The sequence below is a fragment of the Vulpes lagopus genome, chromosome 14, assembly GCF_018345385.1.
Source record: "Vulpes lagopus strain Blue_001 chromosome 14, ASM1834538v1, whole genome shotgun sequence".
NCBI lineage: Eukaryota > Metazoa > Chordata > Mammalia > Carnivora > Canidae > Vulpes > Vulpes lagopus.
Window position 1 is genome coordinate 9,295,702 of NC_054837.1, and position 10,590 is coordinate 9,306,291.

Below are 10,590 nucleotides of genomic sequence, written 5' to 3' on the forward strand. Positions count from 1 at the left end.
ACTATGAAACTGCTTTAATTTCCATGTACCCTGAATAGGTGTTTGGCTCTCTAGTGGCCTGGGAACTCCAGATTACTTTGAGGACTGTTGCTGGGTTGGGAATCAGTAGAAACAATGGATCCAAGGAGGATGGATTCCTCCAAGGAGGAAACAGAGCTTTATTGTAAAGTAAAGGAATGAGGAAAGCAGAAAGGTCTGCACATTTGCTGGCTGGAAATTGAAGCTTCTGGATAAGTAGGGAATAAGGTTATCTGCCAAGAATACGAAGAGAGCAGTTGGGCTGGCGCCTGGAAAAAAAAACAGAGGAAGTTTCAAATAATTTTTTCAGAGGAGATAAAACAGACTAAAGGAAATGTAAAATTTTAATGATCCACGTGAGGTTGGCAATGAATTTATAACTTATATAAATTTATAATTTCTGTTGAAAGCTAGGAATGATTTTCCTGATTACTTTTGATTAGTCTCATTGGTTAGATAATCAGATGAAAATGACCTTGCAAATCACATAGCACATCAGCCCCCATTTTGTAAAAGAAATTGAGGCATTTTCTCAGAGTACAGAGCTTACTGTCATCATAGTGCGGCTGAATAAGTAGAAAACCGAATCAGGCACTCTGTGAAGCACAGGCTGCTTGGATTTAAGTAAGGCAAAATGAATAATACAGATTTGCAAATGGTGTGATTGGGTGGATTCCAAATGACTTGCCAGAGTGTTGCTGGGTTCCTTTTCTGAAGGATTGAGCTCTTGTCATTGGAGAAGTTCTTTCTGGAACTGAATGGTTCCTTCTGGATGGATTCTTGGGGGTTTGCAGCATTGTGTGAATCTCTGTGCTCCTAATTTGAACTTTAGTGCTTGTAATATAAAACAGGACTTCAAGTTCTCGGTATATTTTACATTAGGATTTAGAGTAGGTGGGACACCTTGAATTTCATTTGAGTTCCTCTAAGGATAACATGTCTAAAATAGAACAAATGATTAATGACTCTACAGTTAGGCTCCTGGCAGGAAAGATATGATACTGTCAAAATAGGTATTTTGAGGAGAATCATTAAAAAGGTACTACCTAGGGCAGCCCCGATGGCCCACCGGTTTGGCGCCACCTTCAGCTGGGGGTGTGATCCTGGAGACCCGGGATGGAGTTCCACATTGGGCTGCCTGCAGGAGCGTGCTTCTCCCTCTGCCTGTGTCTCTGCCTCTCTCTTTCTCTGTGTGTGTGTGTGTGTCTGATAGATAAATAAATATATACATACATACATACATTTCTTTAAAAAACAAAAAAAGGTACTATCTAGGGATGCCTGGGTAACTCTGTGGTTGAGCATCCGCGTTTGGCTAAGAGTGTGATCCCAGGATCAAGTCCCATATCGGGCTCCCTGCAGGTATCCTGCTTCTCCCTCTGCCTGTGCCTCTGCCTGCCTCTCTCTCTCTCTCATGAATAAATAAATATTTTTTAAAAAGGTACTATTGGGGATCCCTGGGTGGCTCAGCAGTTTGGTGCCTGCCTTTGGCCCAGGGCGTGTTCCTGGAGTCCCGGGATCGAGTCCCGCGTTGGGCTCCCGGCATGGAGCCTGCTTCTTCCTCCTCTCTGTGCCTCTCTCTCTCTCTCTCTCTCTATCATAAATAAGTAAATATTAAAAAAGGTACTATCTATAAAAGTATGGGCAGGGTCTAAGGAAACCACCAAAGGACAGTGCAGTAGCATTTGTGATGTCTGGTAGCTATTAACTCCTAGCTTTGAAGGTGAAGAGGAGTGGTTACTGGAAGGTGAGAAGGAAGCTATATGAAGAGCACGGACTGCTGACAGTTTGTGGCCTGATAAACACACTCAAGGAATCCATGGCAGTCTGGCAGTGAGGGAGCACCCTGACCACACTGTCCTCTAACCTCCCAGTCTCCTGCTGATACCTGCCATTGCCCAAAGGAATGAGAAGCCAGGGGCAAGGGAGCCCTTTAAATACAGTTCACATGGGTCAACCTCCCTGAGCACAGACCTAGATGGGGAAAAATAGAGGTTAGATGTAGGTGGGCATATAGAAGTCACACATGCAGTGCCCACCAGCCATGGGCTGTGGTGACCTGTGTCCTAGTTCACTTTTCCTTCCCTGAGTCTATATTATGTGTTGCCTTGCCTTTGGAGAGGACACCATCAAAAACAAATACTCTCAGGTGGCTCAGTGGTTGAGTGTCTGCCTTTGGCTCAGAGCGTGATTGGAATCAGGTCCCACATCAGGCTCCCTGCATGGAGCCTGCTTCTCCTCCCTCTGTGTCTCTGCCTCGCTCTGGGTCTATTGTGAAAAAATAAAATCTTAAAAAAAAACTTTTAAGGTCTTAGGTAATATTCATGAGAGACACACAGAGAGAGAAGCAGAGACACAGGCAGAGGGAGAAGCAGGCCCCATGCAGGGAGCCCGAAGTGGGACTTGGTCCTGGGACTCCAGGACCATGCCCCAGGCCGAAGGCAGGCACTAAACCACTGAGCCACCCAGGAATCCCTTAAAAAATTTTTTTAAACCTAATATTCTCTAGAGAATAACTTATGGTTAACCATAAAGTGGAGTTTACTAATGTTACATGAGTGGTAGGAAACACTTTGTATAGGGGCTAAGTCTGTACTTAGTAGCTAGAGTGATTTAGAGCACCTGTATTCATAGGGACAGAAGGATCACATAAGCTTTCTGGGAAAGGTTTGTGAAAGCCTTAGAAAGTGAAATACATATATGTATTATGTTTTCCATGCCACATAGTATTCATTGCCTTGAAGACAAGGGAGTCTCAATGCTTATGTTCTGGTCCCCAGCGCGAGTGCATCTCTATCCACGTGGGGCAGGCAGGTGTCCAGATCGGCAATGCCTGCTGGGAACTGTACTGCCTTGAACATGGAATTCAGCCTGATGGTCAAATGCCAAGTGACAAAACCATCGGTGGTGGGGATGACTCGTTCAACACGTTCTTCAGCGAGACTGGGGCTGGCAAGCATGTGCCCAGAGCAGTGTTTGTGGACCTGGAACCCACCGTGGTCGGTAGGTCCTGGGGCACTTGGGTGGCTTTGCTGGGAGAGTGGGGGAGACTCCCTGAAGCCCCATCCATGTCCCCTGGGCTCCTTCCAATCCTTTTGCAGAATGGATGAGACGTACAAGTATATGCCCGTGGCTGTGTTAGGTGAGAAACCACGGGGTTAGTGCTTAAAGTGTCCTTGACACCGAGGCTCCTGATTTAGGAGAACCTAAAGTACAGAACAAAGATGGGCTGGGACTAGATTCACTTGTGGCCGCCTCAGAGCCAGGTGGGTGGCTATGTAAACCCCACCTGCAGGGTGCCCAGTCACCGGCCCTGCCCTGACTCTGCACACATCTGATGCAGGTGCACAAGAGTCTTGACCTGCATCTTAGACATAGAAGGTAACTAGAGAAGATTCGTTGGGATCCTGCAGATTAGAAGCCTGAGGTGGTTCTCAGGGAGAGCTACAAAGAGAGAGCACCTTCAGCGGCCACCCAGGAGAAGACAATGTCACCCTGAAGTGTGAGGCGCAGGCCACATAGGGTGCCCCAATGGGACTGCCTGGCAAAGTCATGCTGACGTGGTGACTGTCCAGGATGTAAGGGATTTTTTAGTTAGACTCTTGGATGTAGCTCCAGATCTGAAGAAATAATTCCATGGGTGAGGGTGTGAGTCGTTTCCCTTCTTTGGGGACCAGTCAGATTGGACTTGGTATCTCCAGTTGATGTGACCTACTAGAGCCATAGGTTGCAGCTGTGGTCTGCATGTTGCACAGACATTTTCTATGAGACCCTGATGCTGCTGCCCCCCAAGGAACAGCATGTGCTTGGTAGATCCAAAGGGTCCCCGAATCTATCCCCCTTGGCGAGTTAACAACAGGCCTTGAAGACCGACGGCCCACGTGTCCTCTTTGCAGATGAAGTGCGCACGGGGACCTACAGGCAGCTCTTCCACCCAGAGCAGCTGATCACCGGGAAGGAGGACGCAGCCAATAATTACGCCAGAGGCCATTACACCATCGGCAAGGAGATCGTTGACCTGGTCCTGGACCGGATCCGGAAACTGGTAAGAGGACGCTAAGGAAGCTTCTTGTGGGTGTTGCCCTGGACAGGAGGGTGGGCAGGGATGGCGGCCAGGAGATGACGTGGACAAAACCCCAGGCCAGAATCTCGAGTCCACGTCTTCCTTCGCGTGTGGCTTCAGTGCCTCCTCCATCACCCATCCGTCTTAACGTCTGCCCTGCTCTTTGCTTCTGAGCATCACACGGGTGCCCTGTGGACGGTTTGAATGCGTGGTGTCCTGCAGAGGGAAAGAGAAGTGACTGTGGCTCATCAGAGGCTGGCAGTGTGGCTCCCACCCTGGCGGCACTGACTCTCGGTCTGTGATTTCTCTCAGGCGGATCTGTGCACGGGGCTGCAGGGCTTCCTCATCTTCCACAGTTTTGGGGGCGGCACCGGCTCTGGGTTTGCGTCTCTGCTCATGGAGCGGCTGTCGGTGGACTACGGCAAGAAGTCCAAGCTGGAATTTGCCATCTACCCGGCTCCCCAGGTGTCCACGGCCGTGGTGGAGCCCTACAACTCCATCCTGACCACCCACACCACCCTGGAGCATTCCGACTGTGCCTTCATGGTGGACAACGAGGCCATCTACGACATATGTCGGCGCAACCTGGATATCGAGCGACCCACGTACACCAACCTCAATCGTCTGATCGGGCAGATCGTGTCCTCCATCACGGCCTCCCTGCGATTCGATGGGGCCCTGAACGTGGACTTGACAGAATTCCAGACCAACCTGGTCCCGTACCCCCGCATCCACTTCCCCCTGGCCACCTACGCCCCGGTCATCTCAGCCGAGAAGGCCTACCACGAGCAGCTGTCCGTGGCCGAGATCACCAATGCCTGCTTCGAGCCGGCCAACCAGATGGTCAAGTGTGACCCTCGGCACGGCAAGTACATGGCCTGCTGCATGTTGTACAGGGGGGACGTGGTCCCGAAAGATGTCAACGCGGCCATCGCCACCATCAAGACCAAGCGCACCATCCAGTTTGTGGATTGGTGCCCGACTGGATTTAAGGTAGGACTGGGTGATGATGTGAGGTTTCTCCCGTCAGGGGCAGCCGACCAAGTACAGAAGGCCTTTTGTGGAGGATACCCCTGATCCATGGCAGCCAGCCCCTGGTCATCTGAGCCTGAGTGATAATTTATTCAGTGGGGCCTTTTGAACTTCCGTCCTTAGTTTTCACACTATATATATATGTGATGAGAATTTTTTTTAACTTCAAACAGGAAATTTTTAGAACAATTTTTGTTTCCTCTTTTGGGTGGTTAATTTGTGTGGAAAATGTAGTTTGGGTTTAGAAATGCAGAAATTTTGGAAGCATTTTGAGAATTTATATGGATATTTTAAATTGGGGCATTAATACAATACAAACATTGCTGTCGCTAAACACTTCATTCCACTGGCACATAGAAGTTAACCCAATCTAAATATCGCATGCAATGTTTGATTTAGAGAAAAACTGTCGTGTTTTTGGGAAAAATATGATGCCATATTTCTCTCTCTTTTGGTAAGCTTAGCAATTCTGACCTGAGTTTGCCTCCAGCATAGTTTGTAGTCACCTTCCATTTGATACAGGATAGGAAACTTGATGTCACTTTGCAGCTTTGTCCATAGTTTAAATACTAAGCCCTGTCAAGGCTTTCCATCATAAAATTTCATGTGAACACAGCCACACCTGTTCATTGATGTGCTGTTGTGGCTGCTTTGTGCTACAAAGACTGAAGTAATTGTGACAGAGACCATGTGGCCCCGCCAGCCTAGAATATGTACTGTCTTGCCCTTGACGTTCTAAGTGACCCTGTGTATTGCTACCCAAACCTCTGTCCCCTGGTTTAGAAATTTGGAATGCCTCTCCTTTGGTCCCAGCCCTGGATTATCACCCCCTTTCTCCTATTAGCACACCTAGGCCGCCTCCTGTTGCAGTGGTAGCAGCAGTCCTCAGACCTCTGACAGCAATCCTGTTGTCCTGGATTCACAGGCTAGCTCTCTTAATGGGAGACCGGGGTGGGAGGATGATCTCCCCTCATAATAAAACCATAGTGTTGTGACTCAAGCAGAAGAGGTTTCAGCTACAGCAATGAATCCTCGTCTGTAGAATCCTATGGAGAAAATGCCATCTAAGGCATACAAAGCATTATTCCTTTTTAGAAGAAACCATCCTGTTACCTGAGCACATCACATGGCTCAGAGGCTGGGACACAGCCCTTCAGGCAGCTTGGAACCGAGCCAGGCTGGCTGGCCCTTTTCCCTGTTGTCCTTGTCTAGAAACCAGCACCCTGCTCGCCTGACACTTTGCCTGGCACAAAGAAGGCACCTGCCGGTCTCCTGTTTGCATGAAAGCACCCACCATTTCTGGGTTTGACTGAAGCTTCACAGACTGCTTTCTTCCTTTTCTCTGGCAGGTGGGCATCAACTACCAGCCCCCCACTGTCGTCCCCGGGGGTGACCTGGCCAAGGTGCAGCGGGCCGTGTGCATGCTGAGCAACACTACCGCCATCGCCGAGGCCTGGGCCCGCCTGGACCATAAGTTTGACCTCATGTATGCAAAGCGAGCCTTTGTGCACTGGTACGTGGGGGAAGGCATGGAGGAAGGGGAGTTCTCCGAGGCCCGGGAGGACCTGGCAGCCCTGGAGAAAGATTATGAAGAGGTGGGCGTGGATTCTGTGGAAGCAGAGGCTGAAGAAGGGGAAGAATACTGACCGGAGTGGAGCTGGCAACCATCTCTTTGTATCGCCCCCACTATAACATTACGAGATAGGTTTACCTATTAAAGTTTCTGTTTGAAGCATCGTGTACCTTGTCCTGCACTTTGACATAATTCTGATCCAGATCCCTGCCTTTTCCAAGTGGATTTCCGGGGGCTAAGCAGGTTTCCTCTCAGAAAAAAAAAAAATTAAGCATGTCTGTATGTTTAGTTACCACATTAATCCTAGAAGAAGGCTTCAAAAGTCATGGCTGAGGGTATTAGGAAAAATGCTTTGGTTGTTTTTAAATCTTTCACTAGTTCTTGATGCTCCTTTGGAGAATGGAATTGTAACCTGGTTTGTTTTTCCAAATCGTGGAATGGCCACTCTGACTCAATCTTGTGTGCCCTGCCCCAGTGCAAACTCATTTAGTGAGGCTCTGTTTCTAGCAAGGTCTTTGTTTTGGGGGGCTTTGCATTCATTCATTCATTCATTCATTCATTCATTCATTCATTTTTAAGAGAGCAAGGGAGTATGACCAGGGGGGAGGAGTAAAGGAGTCCCAACTCCTGCCAGACTCTTGGACCCCAAGGTCATGACCTGAGTTGAAGGCAGATGGCTTAACTGAGCCACCTACATGCCGTTCTTTGTTTTTTTAAAAGGTTTATTCATTTTCATTTTAGACCCAAGTACAAACAGGAGGGGCAGAGGAAGGCTGAGGGAGACTCCCAAGCCAAATGCATTGGCCCAGGGGGTCCATCTAAGGACCCTGAGGTCATGACCTGAGCTGAGACCAAGAGCAGGATGCTCGACTGGTTGGGCCACCCAGGTGCCCCTAGGCACTAATGGAGCGGCTTCCCTGCCAGAAGGAATTACAATCTGGCCTTCTGCCCATTTTTCCGGAGTGTGGGGAGTGGCCACCGCCCGCCTACCCCATTGCCGGCACCTCTCCCGGAGTAGCTGTGGGTCCTGTACTCTGTCGGGTCCTTTTGATTCGCATCTTGGCCCCCTTTTCTTCTCGCTGGAGCTCCTTTCTTGCAGTCCGGCCAGCGTGGGTCCCGGGCGAATCCTTGGGTGCCGAGGTGTTACCAAAACACAAAGAGGGACCGCGTGCGGGACGGCGCACCCCCGGCGGCGAGCTGAAGTGCGGGCCGCTTCCGGGGCCAGCCCCGCCCCTCGGCCGCGCGCCGCGCTCTTCCGAGTCTCTATGGTACCAACTTCCCCCGCGCGCCACTCCTCGCGAGACTTCGGCGGCGCAGCAATGGCGAGACCGTGAGTGCCGCTGACGGGAGTCAGGAGAACGGGCTGGGACGGGGCTCGGGCAAGATCGGGCCGGGGAAGATCCGGCAGGCCTGGGCCGCGTGGCGCGGAGCGGTGGCTGGGGGCGCGAGGCCCCTCTGGGCCTGGACAGCCGCCCACGACCAAGCTCCCGCCTCTTTCCCAGATGCCGCGTCACTGCTCCGCCGCCGGCTGCTGCACACGGGACACGCGCGAGACGCGCAACCGCGGCATCTCTTTCCACAGGTCAGCGCGCGTGCGTGCAGGCGCGCGAAGGCTCGCCTGCGCATGCGCCCGTTTTACCCTCTTTGTGGAGCCACGATTGCGCACGCGCCTTCCTCAGTTTGGCGCGAGGCTTGTATTTGTAGGTGGGAAGGGGTGACGGGGGCGGTGCCGGTAGGACCGGCTCTAGACAGGAAGGTGGCGCGGGCGGCCCGCCGGCCTGGGGCCTCTGCCCTCTGGCCCTTACCTGCCGGGTGATACCCAGGAAGTTGCTCTCCTTGAGGCCTGTTTCCTGGCCTGGGCCTGGCAGGTGGCGGTGGGTGCCCGGCCAGCCCTTGCTGCCCGGAGCGCGGGCACCCTGGTGCTCACTGGTTTGTGGCTCTGCAGACTTCCCAAGAAGGACAACCCGAGGCGAGGCTTGTGGCTGGCCAACTGCCAGCGGCTGGACCCTAGCGGCCAGGGCCTGTGGGACCCGGCTTCCGAGTACATCTACTTCTGCTCCAAACACTTTGAGGAGAACTGCTTTGAGCTGGTGGGCATCAGGTGAGCTCCTCGGCGGCCATGGCGGGGCAGGGTTTGAGGAGCTGGCCGCTGGGGGCGGCTGCAGGGCCAGGAGAGGAGGCTCCTGAGTCACTGGCTGGGGGACAGCGTGGCTGCCTCTCCCCAGCCTCGTATCTCAGGGACCGCCAGACCCATCCCCTCGGGATGACTGTGCCACAGGCAGAAAAACACGAGCTTTCTCAGAGGCCATTCCTTGCAGCCCAAGTCCTGCCAGCAAGTCCATAACGAAATCATTCTTTTTGGCTGGTCAGCTTAGTTCTTAACTGTGAGGAGTCCTGCAGGGAAGAGATTGGTGTAACTGTCTACCTTGGCATTCCTTTAGCTACGTGCTTGCAACATGTCTATCCACCTCCCACAGCGCTAGCATGGGAAAGCCTGATTCGGGGTGCTGGAGGCGTGGTAGTTCTGTGTCCCGCAGGTGGCCCCGGGTGGCAGTATGTGTTGTCCATCTCATCCAGGCTGCTTTCCCCTACAGTGGGTATCACAGGCTGAAGGAGGGGGCGGTTCCCACGATATTTGAGTCTTTCTCCAAGCTACGCCGGACGACCAAGACCAAGGGACACAGTTACCCACCTGGCCCCCCCGACGTCAGCCGGCTCCGGCGATGCAGGAAGCGGTATGTGTGCTGTGGGTGGAGGGTGCCCTGCTCCCACATCAAGTCTGAAAGATTGGGCTGTGTTTAAGGTGTCAGCAGTCTTGCTGAAGAGGGTTCAGCACCAGCAGCATGGACTCTGGTGGGCTGGTGACTTGGGGTCTGGCAAGGCCTTGGCCCACCCCATTAGTCTCTCTCTCCCTCTCTCTCTCTCCTCTCAGATGCTCTGACAGCCGGGGGCCCACGACTCCATTTTCTCCACCTCCACCTGCTGATGTCACCTGCTTTCCTGTGGAAGAAGCATCAGCTCCTGCTGCTTTGCCTGCCTCCCCCACTGGGAGGTTGGAGGCTGGCCTCAGCAGCCCTTTCTCAGACCTCCTGGGGCCCCTGGGTGCCCAGGCAGATGAAGCAGGCTGCAGCGCCCAGCCCTCACCGGAGCGGGAGCCAGAGAGACAGCCGTCCCCCCTTGAGCCACGCCCCGTGTCACCCTCAGCCTATATGTTACGCCTCCCACCCCCAGCGGGTGCCTACATCCAGAATGAGCACAGCTACCAGGTGGGCAGCGCCCTTCTCTGGAAGCGGCGGGCTGAGGCCGCACTTGATGCTCTGGACAAGGCCCAGCGCCAGCTGCAGGCCTGCAAGCGGCGAGAGCAGCGCCTGCGGCTCCGGCTAAGCAAGCTGCAGCAGGAACGGGCACGGGAGAAGCGGGCGCAGGCCGATGCCCGCCAGACTCTGAAGGAGCACGTGCAGGACTTTGCCATGCAGCTGAGCAGCAGCATGGCGTGAGTGAGGGGCTGCTGGCCCTGGGGCTTCGGGCTCTTCCTCCCTCAGAATCCATCTGGAAAGGGACCCGGTCTGAGCTGTGTCCACCAGACCTGCCAGATGCCATAATAAAGTGGATTCTAGGAGGCCCTACTATCTGCTTCAGCTGGGGCTGGGGTCCCTCCCCTGGAGTCCAAGCTCTCCACTGTGGAGAGCAGGAAGTCTGGCTCTTGCCCGCCCCTGCCTCATGCAACTCCAGGCCCCACAGGTTCTCTGAAGGACAGGATGGTGTGAGCAGAGGCCAGGGCCAGCACCAGGAACCTTCTCCTTGGTACCTGAAGCAGCCTAGGCTTAAACAGTCTAGTCCCTTTGCAAATATTCGTGAAACCCAGGCCAGATGCAGTTTGCGAGGACACCTGCGTGGCTTCCAT

The 10,590-nt window shown here is 53.0% G+C and overlaps 2 protein-coding genes across 3 annotated transcripts; both read left to right on the top strand.

The window, feature by feature from the left end:
- The first annotated feature begins 2,864 nt into the window (after nucleotides 1-2,864).
- Nucleotides 2,865-6,845, top strand: LOC121475457 (tubulin alpha-3 chain-like). Its single transcript, XM_041728752.1, has 4 exons — nucleotides 2,865-3,021; nucleotides 3,915-4,063; nucleotides 4,394-5,074; nucleotides 6,463-6,845. Exons 1-4 carry the CDS (start codon nucleotides 2,901-2,903, stop codon nucleotides 6,757-6,759), a joined length of 1,248 nt encoding a protein of 415 aa, XP_041584686.1. The 5' UTR covers nucleotides 2,865-2,900; the 3' UTR covers nucleotides 6,760-6,845.
- A 687-nt stretch (nucleotides 6,846-7,532) lies between these two features.
- On the top strand, nucleotides 7,533-10,305 carry THAP7 (THAP domain containing 7). 2 transcript variants are annotated; one of them, XM_041728750.1, is made up of 5 exons: nucleotides 7,533-8,016; nucleotides 8,189-8,390; nucleotides 8,632-8,787; nucleotides 9,281-9,421; nucleotides 9,619-10,305. In XM_041728750.1, the coding sequence occupies exons 1-5, from the start codon at nucleotides 7,590-7,592 to the stop codon at nucleotides 10,181-10,183; spliced, it is 1,491 nt and encodes a 496-aa protein (XP_041584684.1). In that variant the 5' UTR covers nucleotides 7,533-7,589; the 3' UTR covers nucleotides 10,184-10,305. The 2 variants fall into 2 exon arrangements, with proteins under 2 accessions (XP_041584684.1, XP_041584685.1); XM_041728751.1 differs by having other exon boundaries at nucleotides 7,979-8,016; nucleotides 8,189-8,268.
- The last annotated feature ends 285 nt before the right edge of the window (nucleotides 10,306-10,590 follow it).

Bases quoted from the DNA above. Each gene is read 5' to 3' on its own strand.
- LOC121475457 (XM_041728752.1), top strand. From the start codon at position 2,901: ATGCCAAGTGACAAAACCATCGGTGGTGGGGATGACTCGTTCAACACG. The intron at 3,022-3,914 runs GTAGGTCCTGGG...TCCTCTTTGCAG, and splicing joins CCTGGAACCCACCGTGGTCG to ATGAAGTGCGCACGGGGACC. The intron at 5,075-6,462 runs GTAGGACTGGGT...TTTCTCTGGCAG, and splicing joins GGTGCCCGACTGGATTTAAG to GTGGGCATCAACTACCAGCC.
- THAP7 (XM_041728750.1), top strand. From the start codon at position 7,590: ATGGAGCGGCTTCCCTGCCAGAAGGAATTACAATCTGGCCTTCTGCCC. The intron at 8,788-9,280 runs GTGAGCTCCTCG...TTTCCCCTACAG, and splicing joins TTTGAGCTGGTGGGCATCAG to TGGGTATCACAGGCTGAAGG. The intron at 9,422-9,618 runs GTATGTGTGCTG...CTCTCCTCTCAG, and splicing joins CTCCGGCGATGCAGGAAGCG to ATGCTCTGACAGCCGGGGGC.